This window comes from Oncorhynchus mykiss, chromosome 31 (assembly GCF_013265735.2).
Source record: "Oncorhynchus mykiss isolate Arlee chromosome 31, USDA_OmykA_1.1, whole genome shotgun sequence".
Taxonomy (NCBI): domain Eukaryota; kingdom Metazoa; phylum Chordata; class Actinopteri; order Salmoniformes; family Salmonidae; genus Oncorhynchus; species Oncorhynchus mykiss.
The window spans coordinates 10,162,089-10,186,222 of record NC_050571.1 but is presented as its reverse complement, the minus strand read 5'-3'; the positions used below and the strand labels follow the sequence as shown (position 1 = coordinate 10,186,222).

Here is a 24,134-nt window from a genome sequence, read left to right as displayed (position 1 = left end):
TGGTAAATGGTTATGCTGGGTTGATAGTTCCTGGATGTACTGCCTGGTAAATGGTTATGCTGGGTTGGTAGTTCCTGGATGTACTGCCTGGTAAATGGTTATGCTGGGTTGGTAGTTCCTGGATGTACTGCCTGGTAAATGGTTATGCTGGGTTGATAGTTCCTGGATGTAGTGCCTGGTAAATGGTTATGCTGGGTTGATAGTTCCTGGATGTACTGCCTGGTAAATGGTTATGCTGGGTTGGTAGTTCCTGGATGTACTTTCTGGTAAATGGTTATGCTGGGTTGGTAGTTCCTGGATGTAGTGCCTGGTAAATGGTTATGCTGGGTTGATAGTTCCTGGATGTAGTGCCTGGTAAATGGTTATGCTGGGTTGATAGTTCCTGGATGTAGTGCCTGGTAAATGGTTATGCTGGGTTGGTAGTTCCTGGATGTACTGCCTGGTAAATGGTTATGCTGGGTTGGTAGTTCCTGGATGTACTGCCTGGTAAATGGTTATGCTGGGTTGGTAGTTCCTGGATGTACTGCCTGGTAAATGGTAATGCTGGGTTGATAGTTCCTGGATGTAGTTCCTGGATGTACTGCCTGGTAAATGGTTATGCTGGGTTGGTAGTTCCTGGATGTACTGCCTGGTAAATGGTTATGCTGGGTTGATAGTTCCTGGATGTAGTGCCTGGTAAATGGTTATGCTGGGTTGGTAGTTCCTGGATGTACTGCCTGGTAAATGGTTATGCTGGGTTGGTAGTTCCTGGATGTACTGCCTGGTAAATGGTTATGCTGGGTTGATAGTTCCTGGATGTACTGCCTGGTAAATGGTTATGCTGGGTTGGTAGTTCCTGGATGTAGTACCTGGTAAATGGTTATGCTGGGTTGGTAGTTCCTGGATGTACTGCCTGGTAAATGGTTATGCTGGGTTGGTAGTTCCTGGATGTACTGCCTGGTAAATGGTTATGCTGGGTTGGTAGTTCCTGGATGTACTGCCTGGTAAATGGTTATGCTGGGTTGGTAGTTCCTGGATGTGGTGCCTGGTAAATGGTTATGCTGGGTTGGTAGTTCCTGGATGTGGTGCCTGGTAAATGGTTATGCTGGGTTGATAGTTCCTGGATGTAGTGCCTGGTAAATGGTTATGCTGGGTTGGTAGTTCCTGGATGTAGTGCCTGGTAAATGGTTATGCTGGGTTGATAGTTCCTGGATGTAGTACCTGGTAAATGGTTATGCTGGGTTGGTAGTTCCTGGATGTAGTGCCTGGTAAATGGTTATGCTGGGTTGGTAGTTCCTGGATGTACTGCCTGGTAAATGGTTATGCTGGGTTGGTAGTTCCTGGATGTACTGCCTGGTAAATGGTTATGCTGGGTTGGTAGTTCCTGGATGTAGTGCCTGGTAAATGGTTATGCTGGGTTGGTAGTTCCTGGATGTAGTGCCTGGTAAATGGTTATGCTGGGTTGGTAGTTCCTGGATGTAGTACCTGGTAAATGGTTATGCTGGGTTGATAGTTCCTGGATGTGGTGCCTGGTAAGTGGTTATGGTGGGTTGGTAGTTCCTGGATGTACTGCCTGGTAAATGGTTATGCTGGGTTGGTAGTTCCTGGATGTAGTGCCTGGTAAATGGTTATGCTGGGTTGGTAGTTCCTGGATGTAGTGCCTGGTAAATGGTTATGCTGGGTTGGTAGTTCCTGGATGTAGTACCTGGTAAATGGTTATGCTGGGTTGATAGTTCCTGGATGTGGTGCCTGGTAAGTGGTTATGGTGGGTACTCTACTAGTTGTTTAAGTACGTATTGAATTCACTACTCTACTAGTTGTTTAAGCTGAAGTACGTATTGAATTCACTGCTCTACTAGTTGTTAAAGTACATATTGAATTCACTACTCTACTAGTTGTTTAAGCTGAAGTACGTATTGAATTCACTGCTCTACTAGTTGTTTAAGTACATATTGAATTCACTACTCTACTAGTTGTTTAAGCTGAAGTACGTATTGAATTCACTACTCTACTAGTTGTTTAAGTACATATTGAATTCACTACTCTACTAGTTGTTTAAGTACATATTGAATTCACTACTCTACTAGTTGTTTAAGCTGAAGTACATATTGAATTCACTACTCTACTAGTTGTTTAAGCTGAAGTACGTATTGAATTCACTGCTCTACTAGTTGTTTAAGTACATATTGAATTCACTACTCTACTAGTTGTTTAAGCTGAAGTACGTATTGAATTCACTACTCTACTAGTTGTTTAAGTACATATTGAATTCACTACTCTACTAGTTGTTTAAGTACATATTGAATTCACTACTCTACTAGTTGTTTAAGCTGAAGTACGTATTGAATTCACTACTCTACTAGTTGTTTAAGCTGAAGTACGTATTGAATTCACTACTCTACTAGTTGTTTAAGCTGAAGTACATATTGAATTCACTACTCTACTAGTTGTTTAAGCTGAAGTACATATTGAATTCACTACTCTACTAGTTGTTTAAGCTGAAGTACGTATTGAATTCACTACTCTACTAGTTGTTTAAGCTGAAGTACGTATTGAATTCACTACTCTACTAGTTGTTTAAGCTGAAGTACATATTGAATTCACTACTCTACTAGTTGTTTAAGCTGAAGTACGTATTGAATTCACTGCTCTACTAGTTGTTTAAGTACATATTGAATTCACTGCTCTACTAGTTGTTTAAGCTGAAGTACGTATTGAATTCACTGCTCTACTAGTTGTTTAAGTACGTATTGAATTCACTACTCTACTAGTTGTTTAAGTACGTATTGAATTCACTACTCTACTAGTTGTTTAAGCTGAAGTACGTATTGAATTCACTGCTCTACTAGTTGTTTGAGTACATATTGAATTCACTACTCTACTAGTTGTTTAAGTACGTATTGAATTCACTGCTCTACTAGTTGTTTAAGCTGAAGTACATATTGAATTCACTGCTCTACTAGTTGTTTCAGTACGAATTGAATTCACTGCTCTACTAGTTGTTTAAGCTGAAGTACATATTGAATTCACTACTCTACTAGTTGTTTGAGTACATATTGAATTCACTACTCTACTAGTTGTTTGAGTACATATTGAATTCACTGCTCTACTAGTTGTTTAAGCTGAAGTACGTATTGAATTCACTACTCTACTAGTTGTTTAAGCTGAAGTACGTATTGAATTCACTACTCTACTAGTTGTTTAAGCTGAAGTACGTATTGAATTCACTACTCTACTAGTTGTTTAAGCTGAAGTACGTATTGAATTCACTACTCTACTAGTTGTTTAAGCTGAAGTACATATTGAATTCACTACTCTACTAGTTGTTTGAGTACATATTGAATTCACTGCTCTACTAGTTGTTTAAGCTGAAGTACGTATTGAATTCACTACTCTACTAGTTGTTTAAGCTGAAGTACGTATTGAATTCACTACTCTACTAGTTGTTTAAGCTGAAGTACGTATTGAATTCACTACTCTACTAGTTGTTTAAGCTGAAGTACATATTGAATTCACTACTCTACTAGTTGTTTGAGTACATATTGAATTCACTGCTCTACTAGTTGTTTAAGCTGAAGTACGTATTGAATTCACTACTCTACTAGTTGTTTAAGCTGAAGTACGTATTGAATTCACTACTCTACTAGTTGTTTAAGCTGAAGTACATATTGAATTCACTACTCTACTAGTTGTTTAAGCTGAAGTACATATTGAATTCACTACTCTACTAGTTGTTTAAGTACATATTGAATTCACTACTCTACTAGTTGTTTAAGCTGAAGTACATATTGAATTCACTACTCTACTAGTTGTTTAAGTACATATTGAATTCACTGCTCTACTAGTTGTTTAAGTACGTATTGAATTCACTGCTCTACTAGTTGTTTAAGTACGTATTGAATTCACTCCTCTACTAGTTGTTTAGGTTGAAGTACGTATTGAATTCACTACTCTACTAGTTGTTTAAGTACGTATTGAATTCACTGCTCTACTAGTTGTTTAAGTACGAATTGAATTCACTACTCTACTAGTTGTTTAAGCTGAAGTACATATTGAATTCACTACTCTACTAGTTGTTTAAGTACATATTGAATTCACTGCTCTACTAGTTGTTTAAGTACGTATTGAATTCACTGCTCTACTAGTTGTTTAAGTACGTATTGAATTCACTCCTCTACTAGTTGTTTAGGTTGAAGTACGTATTGAATTCACTACTCTACTAGTTGTTTAAGTACGTATTGAATTCACTACTCTACTAGTTGTTTAAGTACGTATTGAATTCACTACTCTACTAGTTGTTTAAGTACGTATTGAATTCACTGCTCTACTAGTTGTTTAAGCTGAAGTACGTATTGAATTCACTACTCTACTAGTTGTTTAAGCTGAAGTACATATTGAATTCACTACTCTACTAGTTGTTTAAGTACGTATTGAATTCACTGCTCTACTAGTTGTTTAAGTACGTATTGAATTCACTACTCTACTAGTTGTTTAAGCTGAAGTACGTATTGAATTCACTACTCTACTAGTTGTTTAAGCTGAAGTACGTATTGAATTCACTACTCTACTAGTTGTTTAAGCTGAAGTACGTATTGAATTCACTACTCTACTAGTTGTTTAAGCTGAAGTACGTATTGAATTCACTACTCTACTAGTTGTTTAAGCTGAAGTACATATTGAATTCACTACTCTACTAGTTGTTTAAGCTGAAGTACATATTGAATTCACTACTCTACTAGTTGTTTAAGTACGTATTGAATTCACTACTCTACTAGTTGTTTAAGTACATATTGAATCCACTACTCTACTAGTTGTTTAAGCTGATGTACATATTGAATTCACTGCTCTACTAGTTGTTTAAGCTGAAGTACATATTGAATTCACTGCTCTACTAGTTGTTTAAGTACGAATTGAATTCACTACTCTACTAGTTGTTTAAGCTGATGTACATATTGAATTCACTACTCTACTAGTTGTTTAGGTTGACGTACATATTGAATTCACTACTCTACTAGTTGTTAAAGTACATATTGAATTCACTACTCTACTAGTTGTTTAGGTTGACGTACATATTGAATTCACTACTCTACTAGTTGTTAAAGTACATATTGAATTCACTACTCTACTAGTTGTTTAAGTACATATTGAATTCACTACTCTACTAGTTGTTAAAGTACATATTGAATTCACTACTCTACTAGTTGTTAAAGTACATATTGAATTCACTACTCTACTAGTTGTTTAAGTACATATTGAATTCACTACTCTACTAGTTGTTTAAGTACATATTGAATTCACTACTCTACTAGTTGTTAAAGTACATATTGAATTCACTACTCTACTAGTTGTTTAAGTACATATTGAATTCACTACTCTACTAGTTGTTTAAGTACATATTGAATTCACTACTCTACTAGTTGTTTAGGTTGACGTACATATTGAATTCACTACTCTACTAGTTGTTAAAGTACATATTGAATTCACTACTCTACTAGTTGTTAAAGTACATATTGAATTCACTACTCTACTAGTTGTTAAAGTACATATTGAATTCACTACTCTACTAGTTGTTAAAGTACATATTGAATTCACTACTCTACTAGTTGTTTAAGTACATATTGAATTCACTACTCTACTAGTTGTTTAAGTACATATTGAATTCACTACTCTACTAGTTGTTTAGGTTGACGTACATATTGAATTCACTACTCTACTAGTTGTTAAAGTACATATTGAATTCACTACTCTACTAGTTGTTTAAGTACATATTGAATTCACTACTCTACTAGTTGTTTAAGTACATATTGAATTCACTACTCTACTAGTTGTTTAAGTACATATTGAATTCACTACTCTACTAGTTGTTTAGGTTGACGTACATATTGAATTCACTGCTCTACTAGTTGTTTAAGCTGAAGTACGTATTGAATTCACTACTCTACTAGTTGTTTAAGCTGAAGTACATATTGAATCCACTACTCTACTAGTTGTTTAAGCTGAAGTACATATTGAATCCACTACTCTACTAGTTGTTTAAGTACGTATTGAATTCACTACTCTACTAGTTGTTTAAGCTGAAGTACATATTGAATTCACTACTCTACTAGTTGTTTAAGTACATATTGAATTCACTACTCTACTAGTTGTTTATGTACATATTGAATCCACTACTCTACTAGTTGTTTAAGTACGTATTGAATTCACTACTCTACTAGTTGTTTAAGCTGAAGTACGTATTGAATCCACTGCTCTACTAGCTGTTTAAGTACGTATTGAATTCACTACTCTACTAGTTGTTTAAGTACATATTGAATCCACTGCTCTACTAGTTGTTTAAGTACGTATTGAATCCACTGCTCTACTAGTTGTTTAAGCTGAAGTACATATTGAATTCACTACTCTACTAGTTGTTTAAGCTGAAGTACGTATTGAATTCACTACTCTACTAGTTGTTTAAGCTGAAGTACATATTGAATTCACTACTCTACTAGTTGTTTAGGTTGACGTACATATTGAATCCACTGCTCTACTAGTTGTTTAGGTTGACGTACATATTGAATTCACTACTCTACTAGTTGTTTAAGTACATATTGAATTCACTACTCTACTAGTTGTTTAAGCTGAAGTACGTATTGAATCCACTACTCTACTAGTTGTTTGAGTACGTATTGAATTCACTACTCTACTAGTTGTTTAAGTACGTATTGAATTCACTACTCTACTAGTTGTTTAAGCTGAAGTACATATTGAATTCACTACTCTACTAGTTGTTTAAGCTGAAGTACATATTGAATTCACTACTCTACTAGTTGTTTAAGCTGAAGTACGTATTGAATTCACTACTCTACTAGTTGTTTAAGCTGAAGTACATATTGAATCCACTACTCTACTAGTTGTTTAAGTACGTATTGAATTCACTACTCTACTAGTTGTTTAAGCTGAAGTACATATTGAATTCACTACTCTACTAGTTGTTTAAGCTGAAGTACATATTGAATTCACTACTCTACTAGTTGTTTAAGCTGAAGTACATATTGAATTCACTACTCTACTAGTTGTTTAAGCTGAAGTACATATTGAATTCACTACTCTACTAGTTGTTTAAGCTGAAGTACATATTGAATTCACTACTCTACTAGTTGTTTAAGCTGAAGTACATATTGAATTCACTACTCTACTAGTTGTTTAAGCTGAAGTACGTATTGAATTCACTACTCTACTAGTTGTTTAAGTACATATTGAATTCACTACTCTACTAGTTGTTTAAGTACATATTGAATTCACTACTCTACTAGTTGTTTAAGTACGTATTGAATTCACTACTCTACTAGTTGTTTATGTACATATTGAATCCACTACTCTACTAGTTGTTTAAGCTGAAGTACATATTGAATTCACTACTCTACTAGTTGTTTAAGTACATATTGAATTCACTACTCTACTAGTTGTTTACGTACATATTGAATTCACTACTCTACTAGTTGTTTAAGTACATATTGAATTCACTACTCTACTAGTTGTTTAAGCTGAAGTACATATTGAATTCACTACTCTACTAGTTGTTTAAGCTGAAGTACATATTGAATTCACTACTCTACTAGTTGTTTAAGCTGAAGTACGTATTGAATTCACTACTCTACTAGTTGTTTAAGTACATATTGAATTCACTACTCTACTAGTTGTTTAAGTACATATTGAATTCACTACTCTACTAGTTGTTTAAGTACGTATTGAATTCACTACTCTACTAGTTGTTTATGTACATATTGAATCCACTACTCTACTAGTTGTTTAAGCTGAAGTACATATTGAATTCACTACTCTACTAGTTGTTTAAGTACATATTGAATTCACTACTCTACTAGTTGTTTACGTACATATTGAATTCACTACTCTACTAGTTGTTTAAGTACATATTGAATTCACTCCTCTACTAGTTGTTTAAGCTGAAGTACATATTGAATTCACTACTCTACTAGTTGTTTAAGCTGATGTACATATTGAATTCACTACTCTACTAGTTGTTTAAGCTGAAGTACATATTGAATTCACTACTCTACTAGTTGTTTAGGTTGACGTACATATTGAATCCACTGCTCTACTAGTTGTTTAGGTTGACGTACATATTGAATCCACTGCTCTACTAGTTGTTTAAGTACATATTGAATTCACTACTCTACTAGTTGTTTAAGCTGAAGTACATATTGAATTCACTACTCTACTAGTTGTTTAAGCTGAAGTACATATTGAATTCACTACTCTACTAGTTGTTTAAGCTGAAGTACATATTGAATTCACTACTCTACTAGTTGTTTAGGTTGACGTACATATTGAATCCACTGCTCTACTAGTTGTTTAAGTACATATTGAATTCACTACTCTACTAGTTGTTTAAGTACATATTGAATTCACTACTCTACTAGTTGTTTAAGCTGATGTACATATTGAATTCACTACTCTACTAGTTGTTTAAGTACATATTGAATTCACTACTCTACTAGTTGTTTAAGCTGATGTACATATTGAATTCACTGCTCTACTAGTTGTTTAAGCTGAAGTACATATTGAATTCACTACTCTACTAGTTGTTTAAGCTGAAGTACGTATTGAATTCACTACTCTACTAGTTGTTTAGGTTGACGTACATATTGAATCCACTGCTCTACTAGTTGTTTAAGTACATATTGAATCCACTACTCTACTAGTTGTTTAAGTACATATTGAATCCACTGCTCTACTAGTTGTTTAAGTACATATTGAATCCACTACTCTACTAGTTGTTTAAGTACATATTGAATCCACTGCTCTACTAGTTGTTTAAGTACATATTGAATCCACTGCTCTACTAGTTGTTAAAGTACATATTGAATTCACTGCTCTACTAGTTGTTTATGTACATATTGAATTCACTACTCTACTAGTTGTTTAAGCTGAAGTACATATTGAATTCACTGCTCTACTAGTTGTTTGAGTACATATTGAATCCACTACTCTACTAGTTGTTTAAGTACGTATTGAATTCACTACTCTACTAGTTGTTTAAGCTGAAGTACATATTGAATTCACTACTCTACTAGTTGTTTAAGCTGAAGTACGTATTGAATTCACTACTCTACTAGTTGTTTAAGCTGAAGTACGTATTGAATTCACTACTCTACTAGTTGTTTAAGCTGAAGTACATATTGAATTCACTACTCTACTAGTTGTTAAAGTACATATTGAATTCACTACTCTACTAGTTGTTTAAGCCGACGTACATATTGAATTCACTACTCTACTAGTTGTTTAAGTACGTATTGAATTCACTACTCTACTAGTTGTTAAAGTACATATTGAATTCACTACTCTACTAGTTGTTTAAGCTGAAGTACGTATTGAATTCACTACTCTACTAGTTGTTTAAGCTGAAGTACATATTGAATTCACTACTCTACTAGTTGTTTAAGTACATATTGAATTCACTACTCTACTAGTTGTTTATGTACATATTGAATTCACTACTCTACTAGTTGTTTAAGCCGACGTACATATTGAATTCACTACTCTACTAGTTGTTTAAGTACATATTGAATCCACTACTCTACTAGTTGTTTAAGCTGAAGTACATATTGAATTCACTACTCTACTAGTTGTTTAAGCCGACGTACATATTGAATTCACTACTCTACTAGTTGTTTAAGTACATATTGAATTCACTACTCTACTAGTTGTTTAAGTACATATTGAATCCACTACTCTACTAGTTGTTTAAGCTGAAGTACATATTGAATTCACTACTCTACTAGTTGTTTAAGCCGACGTACATATTGAATTCACTACTCTACTAGTTGTTTAAGTACATATTGAATTCACTACTCTACTAGTAGTTTAAGCTGATGTACATATTGAATTCACTACTCTACTAGTTGTTTAAGTACATATTGAATTCACTACTCTACTAGTTGTTTACGTACATATTGAATTCACTGCTCTACTAGTTGTTTAAGTACATATTGAATTCACTACTCTACTAGTTGTTTAAGTACATATTGAATTCACTACTCTACTAGTTGTTTACGTACATATTGAATTCACTGCTCTACTAGTTGTTAAAGTACATATTGAATTCACTACTCTACTAGTTGTTTACGTACATATTGAATTCACTGCTCTACTAGTTGTTTAAGTACATATTGAATCCACTACTCTACTAGTTGTTTACGTACATATTGAATTCACTACTCTACTAGTTGTTTAAGTACGTATTAAATTCACTACTCTACTAGTTGTTTAGGCTGACGTACATATTGAATTCACTACTCTACTAGTTGTTTAGGTTGACGTACATATTGAATTCACTACTCTACTAGTTGTTAAAGTACATATTGAATTCACTACTCTACTAGTTGTTTACGTACATATTGAATTCACTGCTCTACTAGTTGTTTAAGTACATATTGAATCCACTACTCTACTAGTTGTTTACGTACATATTGAATTCACTACTCTACTAGTTGTTTAAGTACGTATTAAATTCACTACTCTACTAGTTGTTTAGGCTGACGTACATATTGAATTCACTGCTCTACCAGTAGCAGTTGTTTAATCGACATACGCATCATCCTCACTGACTTCGTCAGAGCTTTTCTTTGAGGACTATGACCAGGGCCCACACCCACAAAGAATAGGAGTGCTGATCTGGGATCAGGTCCTTATCTGTCCATTTCAATTTATTAATAACAATATAAAAAAGGCCTACTCAGAGAGGCCCAGACTGATTCAACTGTGGTATGGAAAGCTTCAGCAGCATCAGAATGGCTCAACAAACGACTGACTCTCTATTCAACAATATTCATCTCTGGTCACATTCAGAGAGAGGTTTCTGGCACTGATCCGGAGTGAACATCTAAGGACTATTGTTGGTACAGGGGTTTGTGTGTGTGTGCATATGATCATGCATGCTTGTGTGTGTGTGTGTGTGTGTGTAGACTATTGTGCTGTCTGCTATTTGCAGGCTCAGCTTGACAGGACTCCCAGATGCTACACTAGAGCTAGCTACCTGAACAGGAAACAAGAGGCTTGTATCTGATCTAGAATATGCTGCTGATCATGTTGAAGGAGAATGTCATTCCAATGTTAAATCATATTCTCAAAGCCCCAACTCAAAGTCCTAGTCAGGTCCAGCAACAGTTTGACAGCCTTCATGTTGAGTAGAAGACTGAGTCTACCTAGGTGTCACTACAGACCCTGTTTCGATTCCGGGCTGTATCACAACCGGCCATGATTCGGGAGTCCCATAGGGTGGCGCACAATTGGCCCAGCGTCGTCCGGGTTACGGTTTGGCTAGGGTAGGCCGTCAATGTAAATAAGATTTTGCTCTTAACTGACTTGCCTGATTAAAGTTTAATAAATATAAAATTACAAAAAAATACATATTTCCCTTTATAGTGCACTACTTTTGACCAGGGCCCAGGGCCTGTAGTAGAGCACTACAGTTGACCAGGGCCCGTAGTAGAGCACTACAGTTGACCAGGGCCCGTAGCAGAGCACTACATTTGACCAGGGCCCATAGTAGAGCACTACAGTTGACCAGGGCCCGTAGTAGAGCCCTGCATTTGACCAGGGCCCGTAGTAAAGCCCTGCATTTTACAAGGACCCAGGGCCCGTAGTAGAGCACTACATTGACCAGGGCACGTAGTAGAGCCCTACAGTTGACCGGGGCCCATAGTAGAGCCCTACAGTTGACCGGGGCCCGTAGTAGAGCCCTACATTTGACCGGGGCCCGTAGTAGAGCCCTACAGTTGACCGGGGCCCGTAGTAGAGCCCTACATTTGACCGGGGCCCGTAGTAGAGCCCTACATTTGACCAGGGCCCGTAGTAGAGCCCTACATTTGACCAGGGCCCGTAGTAGAGCCCTACATTTGACCAGGGCCCGTAGTAGAGCCCTACATTTGACCAGGGCCCGTAGTAGAGCCCTACATTTGACCAGGGCCCGTAGTAGAGCCCTACATTTGACCAGGGCCCGTAGTAGAGCCCTACATTTGACCAGGGCCCGTAGTAGAGCCCTACATTTGACCAGGGCCCGTAGTAGAGCCCTGCATTTGACCAAGACCCGTAGTAGAGCCCTGCATTTGACCAGGGCCCGTTGTAGAGCCCTACATTTTACAAGGACCCAGGGCCCGTAGTAGAGCACTACATTGACCAGGGCACGTAGTAGAGCCCTACAGTTGACCGGGGCCCATAGTAGAGCCCTACAGTTGACCGGGGCCCGTAGTAGAGCCCTACATTTGACCGGGGCCCGTAGTAGAGCCCTACATTTGACCAAGGCCCGTAGTAGAGCCCTACAGTTGACCAGGGCCCGTAGTAGAGCCCTGCATTTGACCAGGGCCCGTAGTAGAGCCCTGCATTTGACCAGGGCCCGTAGTAAAGCCCTGCATTTTACAAGGACCCAGGGCCCGTAGTAGAGCACTACATTGACCAGGGCACGTAGTAGAGCCCTACAGTTGACCGGGGCCCATAGTAGAGCACTACGGTTGACCGGGGCCCGTAGTAGAGCCCTACATTTGACCGGGGCCCGTAGTAGAGCCCTACAGTTGACCGGGGCCCGTAGTAGAGCCCTACATTTGACCTGGGCCCATAGTAGAGCCCTACATTTGACCAGGGCCCGTAGTAGAGCCCTACATTTGACCAGGGCCCGTAGTAGGGCCCTACATTTGACCTGGGCCCATAAGAGAGCCCTACATTTGACCAGGGCCCGTAGTAGAGCCCTACATTTGACCAGGGCCCGTAGTAGAGCCCTACATTTGACCAGGGCCCGTAGTAGAGACCTACATTTGACCAGGACCCAGGGCCCATAGTATAGCACTACATTTGACCAGGACGCATATGGCTCTGGTCAAGTATGTTGTCATTTAGGGTTTCCCCTGAGCCTAGGCCTGTATGTAGAACAGCGTGTCCTGCTCATACAGTAGAAGAGGCAGATTCAAACCCCAGCAGATGACTTCAAAAACACATCAAAGAAACCGTTCCCACAACAAACAGGAATGGCTGTGTGACGACATTCCACTGTTTTCAGTGCAGAGACAGACAGAGCACACGTTGCTTTTCCACACCTTCCTCAACATCAAAGAAACAGTTCCCACAACAAACAGGAATGGCTGTGAGACAACGTTCCACTGTTTTCAGTGCAGAGACAGACAGAGCACACGTTGCTTTTCCACACCTTCCTCAACATCAAAGGCTCGTACGTTTCTCACACACAGAGTATGGCGGCACACACACAAAACGCACCCACACACACGCACACTCTTCATGGAGCTGCTATAAGACGTGAATGGTGACATGATTGTGTGTGAATGAGAAAGCAGAAATGGCGCCCTCAGGAGCCCGACCCTCTCTCTAAGCCACGAGGGAGAAGACTGTCTCTGCTTCTGCCTGCCTTCATGGTTTTAATTTGATTCTGATATCAAGCCCTCTTTCTCCCATGCTCCCCTGCTCCTTCAACACGCGTGAAATTACCAACGCCGTTATCTATAATTTATTTACTCATTTGCTTATTGTTTCTGTGTCCCTATCAACAGCGTGAAGGAGAGGGTGCAGGGCGTGTTCGTTAACTAGGACGCCGCGGTAACAGCCCACGCTTCTCTGGCTGGCTAACTGTGATATGGGAGCTTTGCTTTCTCTGCTTCCTCTCTACCTCTCAGACCCACCTCCCCACCTCTCAGACCCACCTCTCCACCACCCCAACTTTCAGATCCACCTATCAGACCCACCTCTCTACTGACCCACCTCTTAGACCCACCTCTCTACCGACCCACCTTTCCACCTGCCCACCTCTCAGACCCACCCAACTCTGACCCACACCACCAGCACCCCACCTCTCAGATCCACCTGTCATACCCACCTCAGAGCCACCCACCTCTCAGACCCACCTCTCCACCACCCCACCTCTCAGATCCACCTCTCTACTGACCCACCTTTCTACCTCCCCACCTCTCAGACCCACCTCTCTACTGAGCCACCTGTCCACCCCAACTCTCCACCACCCCACCTCTCAGATCCACCTATCAGACCCACCTCTCTATTGACCCACCTCTCAGACCCAACTCTCTACCGACCCACCTTTCCACCTCAGACCCACCCACCTCTGACCCACCCACCTCTCAGACTCACCTCTCCACTGCAGGACTCAGTCCCAACTAATTTACCGGTTTGGGTATGGTGAGGGGGGTATGGATTTTATTTTCCCATCAGCCAATGACAGCGCAATGAGGCAATATGAGGTCTGTGTGCTAATGAGCTGACAGTGCAGTGGGGGCTGAGCTGAGGAGACAGAGGAGAGGAAAGGGGACAAGAGGAGAGGAGACAAGACGAGAAGAGTGGAGAGGAGAGGAGAGCCACAATGACCAGCGGGCCAGACACATCGGGCCAATGTGGTTCCAATTACACAGACGAGGTTTGTGGGTTTAATTCCTGGATGGGCCACGTGTTCTGAATAGGCTGCATGTGTTAAACTGTACGATGCTTTGGATAAACATGTCTGCTGGATGACTGTTCCACATTATGTTTTATATGTGTGGGCAGAACCACAGAGGACCAGAGACGTCTGTTTACAACGCTCTGCAGCAGAACACTATATGATGTCAAGAGTAGGCCATTGTCTTTTCCCTGTCTGGGCAAACCTTTTGACCACATCTAGATGCTGAGTCTACCGAGAGTGTCTACCGAGATTCTTTACCGGGAGTGTCTACCAAGAGTGTCTACAGTGACACTACAGTGACCCTACTGTGAGTCTACCGTGATCCGAGCTCCGCCTATCTGGCAGGCCCAGAGAGCAAATCGAGCGCAGCTATAGGCCTACGGCTGGCCAATCAGACAGCTCAGATCATCGTGTCTGCACAGTTTCCTCGAGCCATAGACTGTAAAAAGAAAGCTAGAATGCATTGCAAACGTTTAAAACATTGACTAGAGAGAGATAACGAACAGAGTAAAGAACTGCTTTTTATGACCAAGTTCACGTTTATGTTGTTATACAGCACTGTCAACACTTTGTTCAACATTTTATGAGCCATAAAATGCGAGGTCTCCCTACTTTCACTTACAATGAATGAGTACACCAAAGTGTTCCGAAAAGCTTGTTGTTAGTTTTTGTCTTTTTTAATATCGAGGGAATATTTCTCTGGTCTTAGGAGGAACAACATGAATTGGTGCATGAGGCAGAAATAATCTAGTGCGACTTTAGTTCTCCATCAGCTGGAAGGCTGTCCTCTTTTCTCAGCGGAGGGAAGGAGACAAAAGGGATTGAGTCGGGTGAGAGGCAGCCTCACACTGTCCTCAACAGGACTACCGCTCAGGACAGTGGTGTCTATCACAGGTGACAGATATTTTAAACAAACAAAAATTGTTACAACAACAAGAAAATAGCTTCAAGTGTCCAAATACTGGGGGAGTCTACTAATAAAAGAATGGACCTGACCAGAGAGGTCCAGGTCCTGAAGAACAGTTTGCTGTTCTCCCAGGGTCAGCTCGATGAGTTGAAACAGGAGAACGGCAAGAAGACAGCAATCTGCAAGTCATTGAGAGAGGACATCAGTTCTGTGTCTGAATCCAAGATGACAAGGGAGGGACAATCAAGGCAGAATAGCATGGTTGTGGACGGAATTGCAGAATCTCCACATGAGACCTGGACGGAGTCTGAGGACAATGTGAGGGAAATTATCTCTGAGAAATTGAAGATGGACACACAGGAAGATTGAGGTGGGGTGCGCTCACAGGAATGGAAAACCCATGACAGTCCCAGGCGACAGGCCCAGGCCGATAGTGGTCAAGTTCCTGAGGTTCAAGGACAAGGTAACTGTTCTGGAAAAGCCAAGAATGTGAGAGGAACGTACATCTTCAACAAGGTCTATCCTGAAGCTGTGCACCAGAAGAGGAAAGAACTGATCCCAGCCATGAAAGCTGCCACAGCACATGGGGACATTGCTTACAACCTCTATGACAGGATCATTATCCACTCTCCTTCGCAGAAGCCTGGACGGGATGAGAGAGCAAAGACTATGAGTTCGTAGCTTCAACCCCACAGCACACACCAGTTGATTAATGGACTGCTGAATGTATATATTTTTTTGTCTTGCTTTGTCTGCTCTTTTCCATATTATATCTATCTCTGATAAGCCAACCAGGAAAGGGCTGAAAATAGCCCATATGAATATATGTAGCAATATAAATAAGGTTAATGAAATCAGTATCTTGCTAACATCAGGTAACATTCATATATTAGCCATTTCTGAGACTCATTTACATAATTAATTTGATGATGCAGCAGTAGCAATACAAGGATATAACATCTATAGAAGAGACAAATGCTTATAGGGGAAGTGTTGCTGTGTGTGTTATATATATATATATATATATATATATATATATTCAGAGCCATATCCCTATAATGCTTAGAGAAGATCTTATGTCAAGTGTTATTGAAGTGTTGTGCCAAGTGAACATGCAACCACGCCTAAAGCCTTTTCCTTTGGGGTGTTGCTACAGGCCACCAAGTGCTAACAGTCAGAATCTAAATAATGTGTCAAATCCTTGATAGTGTATGTGATGTATACAGAGAGGTTTACTTTCTTGGGGACCTGAATATTGACTGGTTTTCATCAAGCTGTCTGCTCAAGAGGAAGCTTCTCACTGTAACCAGTGCCTGTAATCTGGTTCAGGTTATTAATCAATCTACCAGGGTGTTTACAAACACTACAGGAACAAGATCATCCACATGTATCGATCACATTTTTACTAATACTGTAGAACTTTGTTCTAAAGCTGTATCTGTACCCATTGGATGCAGTAATCACAATATAGTGGCTATAATCCTGAAAGCCAAAGTTCCAAAAGCTGGGCCTAAAATAGTGTGAGAAATCATACACAAGATTTTGCTGTGACTTTTATGTGGATGATGTTAAAAATATTTATTGGTCTGATGTGATCAATAAGGAGCATCCAGATGCTGCACTTGATAAATTCATGAAATTGCTTCTTACAATTATTGATGCACCTGTAAAGAAACTGACTGTTAGAACTGTTAAGGCTCCATGGATTGAGGCGGAATTTAAAAACTGTATGGTTGAAAGATGGTGCAAAAGGAGTGGCTAATAAGTCTGCCTGTACATCCGACTGGTTGACTTACTGCAAATTGAGAAATTACGTGACTAAACTCAACAAAAAATAAGAAACTGTATTATGAAGCAAAGATCAATGATATAAAGACTGATGGAAAAACAAAAAACTTGGAGTACTTTAAATGAAATATGGGCAGAAAGACAAATTCAACTCCATCAATTCCATCTTTCATCAAATCAGATGGCTTATTCATCACAAAACCATTTGATGTTGCCAATTAAGTTAATGATCACTTCACTGGCAAAGTGGGAAAACTTAAGCAGGAAATGCCAACAACGAACAGTGAGCCATCGTATTCATGCATAAAAAAAAACCGAATAATAAAAGACAAATCATTGGAAGTTTGAATTTTGTAAAGTTAGTGTGGGAGAGGTGAAACATTGTTGTTATCGATCAATAATGACAAACCTCCTGGCACTGACAACATTGATGGAAAGCTACTGAAGATGGTAGCTGACTCTATAGCCACTCCTATCTGTCATATCTTTAATCTGAGCCTAGAGGAAAGTATTTGTCCTCGGGGCTGGAGGGAAGCCAAAGTCATTCCGCTACCCAAGAGCCTTTACTGGTTCTAACAGCATACCTATACGCTTGCTGCCAGCTCATCGCAAACTGTTTGAAAAAAAATGGTGTTTGACCAAATACAATGCTTTTTCTCTGTAAACAAATTAAACAACAGACTTTCAGCACACTTATAGAGAAGGGCACTGAACATGTGCTGCACTGACACAAATTACTGATGATTGGTTGAAAGAAATTGATAAAATGATTGTGGGAGCTGTATTGTTAGATTTCAGTGCAGCCTTTGATATTATTGACCATAAAATGTTGTTAAAAAAATATTGTGTTATGGCTTTTCAACCTCTGCCGTATCATGGATTCAGAGCTATCTACTAGAACTCAAAGGGTTTTCTTTAATGGAAGCGTCTCTAATGTCAAACATGTAAAGTGTGGTGTACCGCAGGGCAGCTTTCTAGGCCCTCTGCTCTTTTTATTTTTACCAATGACCTGCCACTGGCATTAAACAAAGCATGTGTCTATGTATGCTGATGATTCAACCATATACACATCAGCAACCACAGCTGATGAACTCACTGAAACCCTTAAAGTGTTGCAGTCTGTTTTGGAATGGGTAGCCATTAATAAACTGGTCCATTAATAAACTGAGAAACAAGCCGATCTGACATCTCTAAAAACTAAGAACATTGCATTTGGTACAAATCATTCCCTAAGTTCTAGACCTCAGCTCAATATGGTAATGAATGGTGTGGCTTTTGAACAAGTTGAAGAGACTAAATTACTTGGCGATACCTTTGATTGTAAACTGTCATGGTCAAAACATATAGATTCAATGGTTGTAAAGATGGGGAGAGGTCTGTCTGTAATAAAGATATACTCTGATTTGACACCAACACTCCACAAAGCAAGTCCTGCAGGCACTAGTTTTATCTAATCTTGATTATTGTCCAGTCGTGTGGTCCAGTGCTGCAAAGAAAGACCTACCTACTTAAGCTGCAGCTGGCCCAGAACAGAGTGGCACGTATTGCTCTTAATTGTAATCAGAGGGCTGATATAAATACTATGAATACCAGTCTCTCTTGGTTAAGAGTTGAGAAGAGACTGACTGCATCACTTCTTTTTATAAAAAAAAAACATTAAGTTGTTGAAAATCCCAAATTGTTTGCATAGTCAACTTACACACAGCTCTGACACACAAACTTACCCCACCAGACATTTTCACAGTCCCCAAATCCATAACAAATTCCAGAGAGTGTACAGTATTATATAGAGCTATTACTGCATGGAACTCTGTTCCATCTCGTATTGCTCAAATAAACAGCAAACCTGGTTTCAAAAAACAGATAAAGCAACACGGCACAACGACTCTCCTCCATTGGACCTCGATCGTTTGAGTATTTATTGATATGTAGGCTACGTGTGCCTTTAAAAATGGTTTTATGTAGTTCTGTCCTTGAGCTGTTGTCTATTAACGTTCTGTATTATGTCATGTTTTGTGTTGGACCCCAGAAAGGGAAGCTGCTGCTTTTGCAACAGCTAATGGGGATCCTAATAAAATTCTAAATATTCCCTCCCTTCCCTCAGACTGACCATCAGATAGATGCAAGCCATCAATCCAGTAAAATACAATACATTATTCTGCTCACTCAGCTGTGCCTCATAGTAATTCAACAAATGATCTATTACCAGTGTTATCATATAGCAATTTAAAAATATATAGAATTTCAAAATGGCCTGAGAACAACAACATTGCCAGGGGAATTCAAGCATAGCCAATATGCAGGGATGATATATTGGGACTATAGCCTACTGCACAAGCCTCATTGCTGCACAACTGTTGTTAATAGGTTAATGTTGAATAGGCTTAATACATTTAAATGTATGTTTATTTGTTTTTATCTGAGCGGTAGATCTCGTCATGCATTTTGACTCAGAAAGTGATCTTGACTCAAAAGTTGGTGACCACTGGTGTAGCGCAACAACAGTGAACCATTGACACATCTAAAGGCATTCTGTCCCGCCACCCTGAGTACCCTGGTCTTATCTACAGTTGGTTTACACGCTTGCAGCTAAAGCAGACCAAGCAAGAGATTTTTATACAAATGTCGTGTGTGTGTGTGTGTGTCTTTTGTGTTTGCGCACTTGTGTTTTCAAGGGGGAATTCTGGACATATTCAGAGCAAAGGGAGATTTTAATTGAAAACAGCTCTGTACTTACATGCATGGGTGACTGAGAAGCTGTTGGACGACTCGAGGTTGTCTACATTGTAATTGAGATGGAAGGGTTTCTCCGTAGTGTTCTGGTTGGTGTTGTAGAGCTGAACAGCGAACCTAAACGCACTGTGCTCCTGCACAGTGGACCGCATGAACAGACCCCCTAGAAGACATACAGATACATAATCAACTTTGGCTACCATTTCCCATCACCATTATTTACACACATTTTACATCCTAATCTCTCTGCCTCAGCTTTTTATTATAGAGGCCACAGGGAACCCCTGGCCCTCGCAAAACCAACACACGGATGTTAGGTACAGTCTTAGAAAAATGGATTCCAAAAGGGTTCTTTGGGCGTTCCCGTAGGATAACTATTTTTGGTTCCAGGTAGAACCGTTTTGGGTTCCATATAGAACCCTCTGTGGAAGGGGTTCTACATTTAACCCAAACAGGTTCTAACTGAAACCAAAAAGGGTTCTTCAAAGTGTGGGGACTGCCGAGGAAGCATTTTAGGTTCTAGATAACACCTTTTATTTAAGAGGGTAGCCTATGGCCTGTCGGGCAAAACTTAAGGAAGATACTTGAGGAAGAGACTTGAATGTAGCTTACATGAGCACTTTTTGTAGCTGCAGGGATTCTCATCGTTCTGTTTATACAAGGATCTCAAGTGTTAAACCAAACACCACAGATCATGTAAACAGGACCATGTCTCAAATGAATTTGGAGAAAGAGATCACACATAATCCATCTTTTCTCCTCATCATTCGGTCTACATAAATCTGTTATTTCGGAATTGTGCCCGCCAATTTTCACCCTTATAAAGTTGCAACCTTTTCTATTCAATGTGGTAGTTTGCTTCAAGCATTTTGGTAACATTGAATTTCTTAACATCTGTAACCAAAGTGACAGCGCAAGTTCACAATTTCTTACTGCAAGCAAAGCAAGTTAGCCCACTTAATAACACACAATAAAGGTCCTACTCCGAAGATAAAACAAGACGGTATTATCCATAAAATTATGGGTAAAAATGAATTTAATTATTTAGAATTATTTTATGATCCACTTACCTATATTAATCTGATTGGGAAATCCCGCGAGTGATCTGCCCGAAAGCCACAATAAAAATAAGACGCATTTTTGTGCCATTTTATCAATTTCTCCAACCTGCGTACTCAACTCCTTAAACAGCCTGCCTAAGCAAATTCAGAAGCAAACCCGCGGACGCTGAAAATCCTCCAGATTTATGATGGTCGCTCACAGTGCACCAATTGCTTACAAGGCTGCGGAGCAATTTTCTGCAACTGCGAGGGAGAGAGAGACTTATCCGTCCCAAAGATGGTGGTGGAGAAACAAGCCGATCTGATTAAGAAAACACGCTTCTCCGATTGGGCCTTTGGCGATTTGGATCAAATGTTATCTGACGTTGAATCAAAAAGCTTCCCTCCTTCTGTGTGTACCGGACAACGTTACTGGGTTTCGCTAGCCCAGCTCGGTTCCACTAGTAAGACTGACTGCAAGACACAAGTGCCACGCTCGTCCACATTACCCCGCGCGCAATCAATAGGAGAAAGCACTGCAATCACAGGCGTCCAATGCTTTTCAATTGGCTACAGTAGCTAACCGCTTACAGCTGGTGCAGCTGCCGCCTCAAGGATATGATGAGGGGAAGTTGGCGTTAGTGAGCACGGATAGGGTAAAGGAAAAACCAAAGAACACAAGTGGATTCATAATTAGAAGCTATTCAAAACCTCCCGGAATAAAGTATACATAACCTCTGGTATTCGTGAATGTGTTGTCATACCGCTATGAACAGAAGTGAATTACTTGTATTGTTAAACATCTATATAGACTAACCTGTTTAAAAAACATATGGACTATCTTTGATTTCCTAATTATTTTTAAAAGCGTGGGCAAACTGTATCCTAACGTGAAGTACTATGCATACATGTCTGTGTCCTCCTCGCTCTCCTTTCAGAACCCGGATAGAGAGCGCACCATGAGGAGCTGTCCATAGTGCTGAAGTGAGTGGAACTCGGGAACGAGAGAAACACACTAAAACACTGTTGGTATTTACGCCTTAAAGTCTAAATGTTCATGGTTAGATCTCTCTATTTGTTACTGGTCGTTTTTAATTAAAATGTCCATAATTACTGTACCTTTCTTTCACTTATGACGCATGATTGCCATTGCGAATCTCTTTTTCTGAACCCACTACAGCTATATATATATTTATATGTATGGCTCTGTTGCCTACCACCAATTTTTCGGTTCTCTATGTGTAGCCTAGTTACTATTTTCTAGAAAGTTCTCAGTGAGTTTATTCTCCTAACAGCCACTCTCTCTCTCTCTCTCTCTCTCACTACCCGTCTATCATCACTGTGTTCCAGCCAAACAGAGGAGCAGTTAGCGGATTACTGCGTCATTTATCAACCGCAGCAAAGCTCTTCGAAAATTGAGTTTTTAATTGCATTGCAAATGGGCAAGACTTCAGCCATTGATACTGTAATAGACTGCTTTCCAAATGACTCAGGGTCGACTGTCCGCCCTGTCAAAATATACCTATTAGCACTAATAGACCGCAAGAGCAATGTCTCAGGATCGGCAGTCCGCCCTGTCAAACTATACCTATTAGCATTAACAGATCCAAGAGCACTGAGTCAGGATCGACAGTCCTCCCTGTAGAACTATAGATACTAACACTAATAGACCCTGAGAGCAATGAGTCAGGATCGACAGTCCTCCATGTCAAACTATACATATTAACACTAATAGACCCGAGATCGACAGTCCTCCCTATCAAACTATACATATTAGCACTAAAAGACCCGAGATCGACAGTCCTCCCTGTTAAACTATACATATTAGCACTAATAGACCCGAGATCGACAGTCCTCCCTTTCAAACTATACATATTAGCACTAATAGACCCGAGATCGACAGTCCTCCTTGTCAAACTATACATATTAGCACTAATAGACCCGAGATCGACAGTCCTCCCTATCAAACTATACATATTAACACTAATAGACCCAAGATCGACAGTCCTCCCTGTCAAACTATACATATTAACACTAATAGACCTGAGATCGACAGTCCTCCCTGTCAAACTATACATATTAACACTAATAGACCCGAGATCGACAGTCCTCCCTGTCAAACTATACATATTAACACTAATAGACCTGAGATCGACAGTCCTCCCTGTCAAACTATACATATTAACACTAATAGACCTGAGATCGACAGTCCTCCCTGTCAAACTATACATATTAACACTAATAGACCTGAGATCGACAGTCCTCCCTGTCAAACTATACATATTAACACTAATAGACCCAAGATCGACAGTCCTCCCTGTCAAACTATACATATTAACACTAATAGACCCAAGATCGACAGTCCTCCCTGTCAAACTATACATATTAACACTAATAGACCTGAGATCGACAGTCCTCCCTGTCAAACTATACATATTAACACTAATAGACCCAAGATCGACAGTCCTCCCTGTCAAACTATACATATTAACACTAATAGACCCAAGATCGACAGTCCTCCCTGTCAAACTATACATATTAACACTAATAGACCTGAGATCGACAGTCCTCCCTGTCAAACTATACATATTAACACTAATAGACCTGAGATCGACAGTCCTCCCTGTCAAACTATACATATTAACACTAATAGACCTGAGATCGACAGTCCTCCCTGTCAAACTATACATATTAACACTAATAGACCTGAGATCGACAGTCCTCCCTGTCAAACTATACATATTAACACTAATAGACCTGAGATCGACAGTCCTCCCTGTCAAACTATACATATTAACACTAATAGACCTGAGATCGACAGTCCTCCCTGTCAAACTATACATATTAACACTAATAGACCTGAGATCGACAGTCCTCCCTGTCAAACTATACATATTAACACTAATAGACCTGAGATCAACAGTCCTCCCTGTCAAACTATACATATTAACACTAATAGACCCAAGATCGACAGTCCTCCCTGTCAAACTATACATATTAACACTAATAGACCTGAGATCGACAGTCCTCCCTGTCAAACTATACATATTAACACTAATAGACCCGAGATCGACAGTCCTCCCTGTCAAACTATACATATTAACACTAATAGACCCGAGATCGACAGTCCTCCCTGTCAAACTATACATATTAACACTAATAGACCCGAGATCGACAGTCCTCCCTGTCAAACTATACATATTAACACTAATAGACCTGAGATCGACAG

At 39.6% G+C, this 24,134-nt stretch overlaps 1 protein-coding gene across 6 annotated transcripts in view; it reads right to left on the bottom strand.

The window, feature by feature from the left end:
- LOC110504371 (glutamate receptor 3) overlaps positions 1 to 21,641 on the bottom strand; it is a 228,838-nt gene extending 207,197 nt beyond the window's left edge. The window contains exons 1-2 of one of the 6 annotated variants that reach the window (XR_005041266.1): positions 20,936 to 21,640; positions 19,870 to 20,028 (exon numbers count right to left, since the gene is read on the bottom strand). Coding sequence is in view for 5 of the 6 variants with exons in the window: in XM_036970542.1 (XP_036826437.1) it covers positions 19,870 to 20,028; positions 20,936 to 21,014 (238 nt within the window). In the remaining variant the exon portion in view is untranslated. Of the gene's footprint in view, positions 1 to 19,869; positions 20,029 to 20,935 lie in introns of all 6 variants that reach the window. The other 5 variants (XM_036970542.1, XM_036970543.1, XM_036970540.1 and 2 more) reach the window with 5 other exon arrangements.
- Positions 21,642 to 24,134: the final 2,493 nt, after the last annotated feature.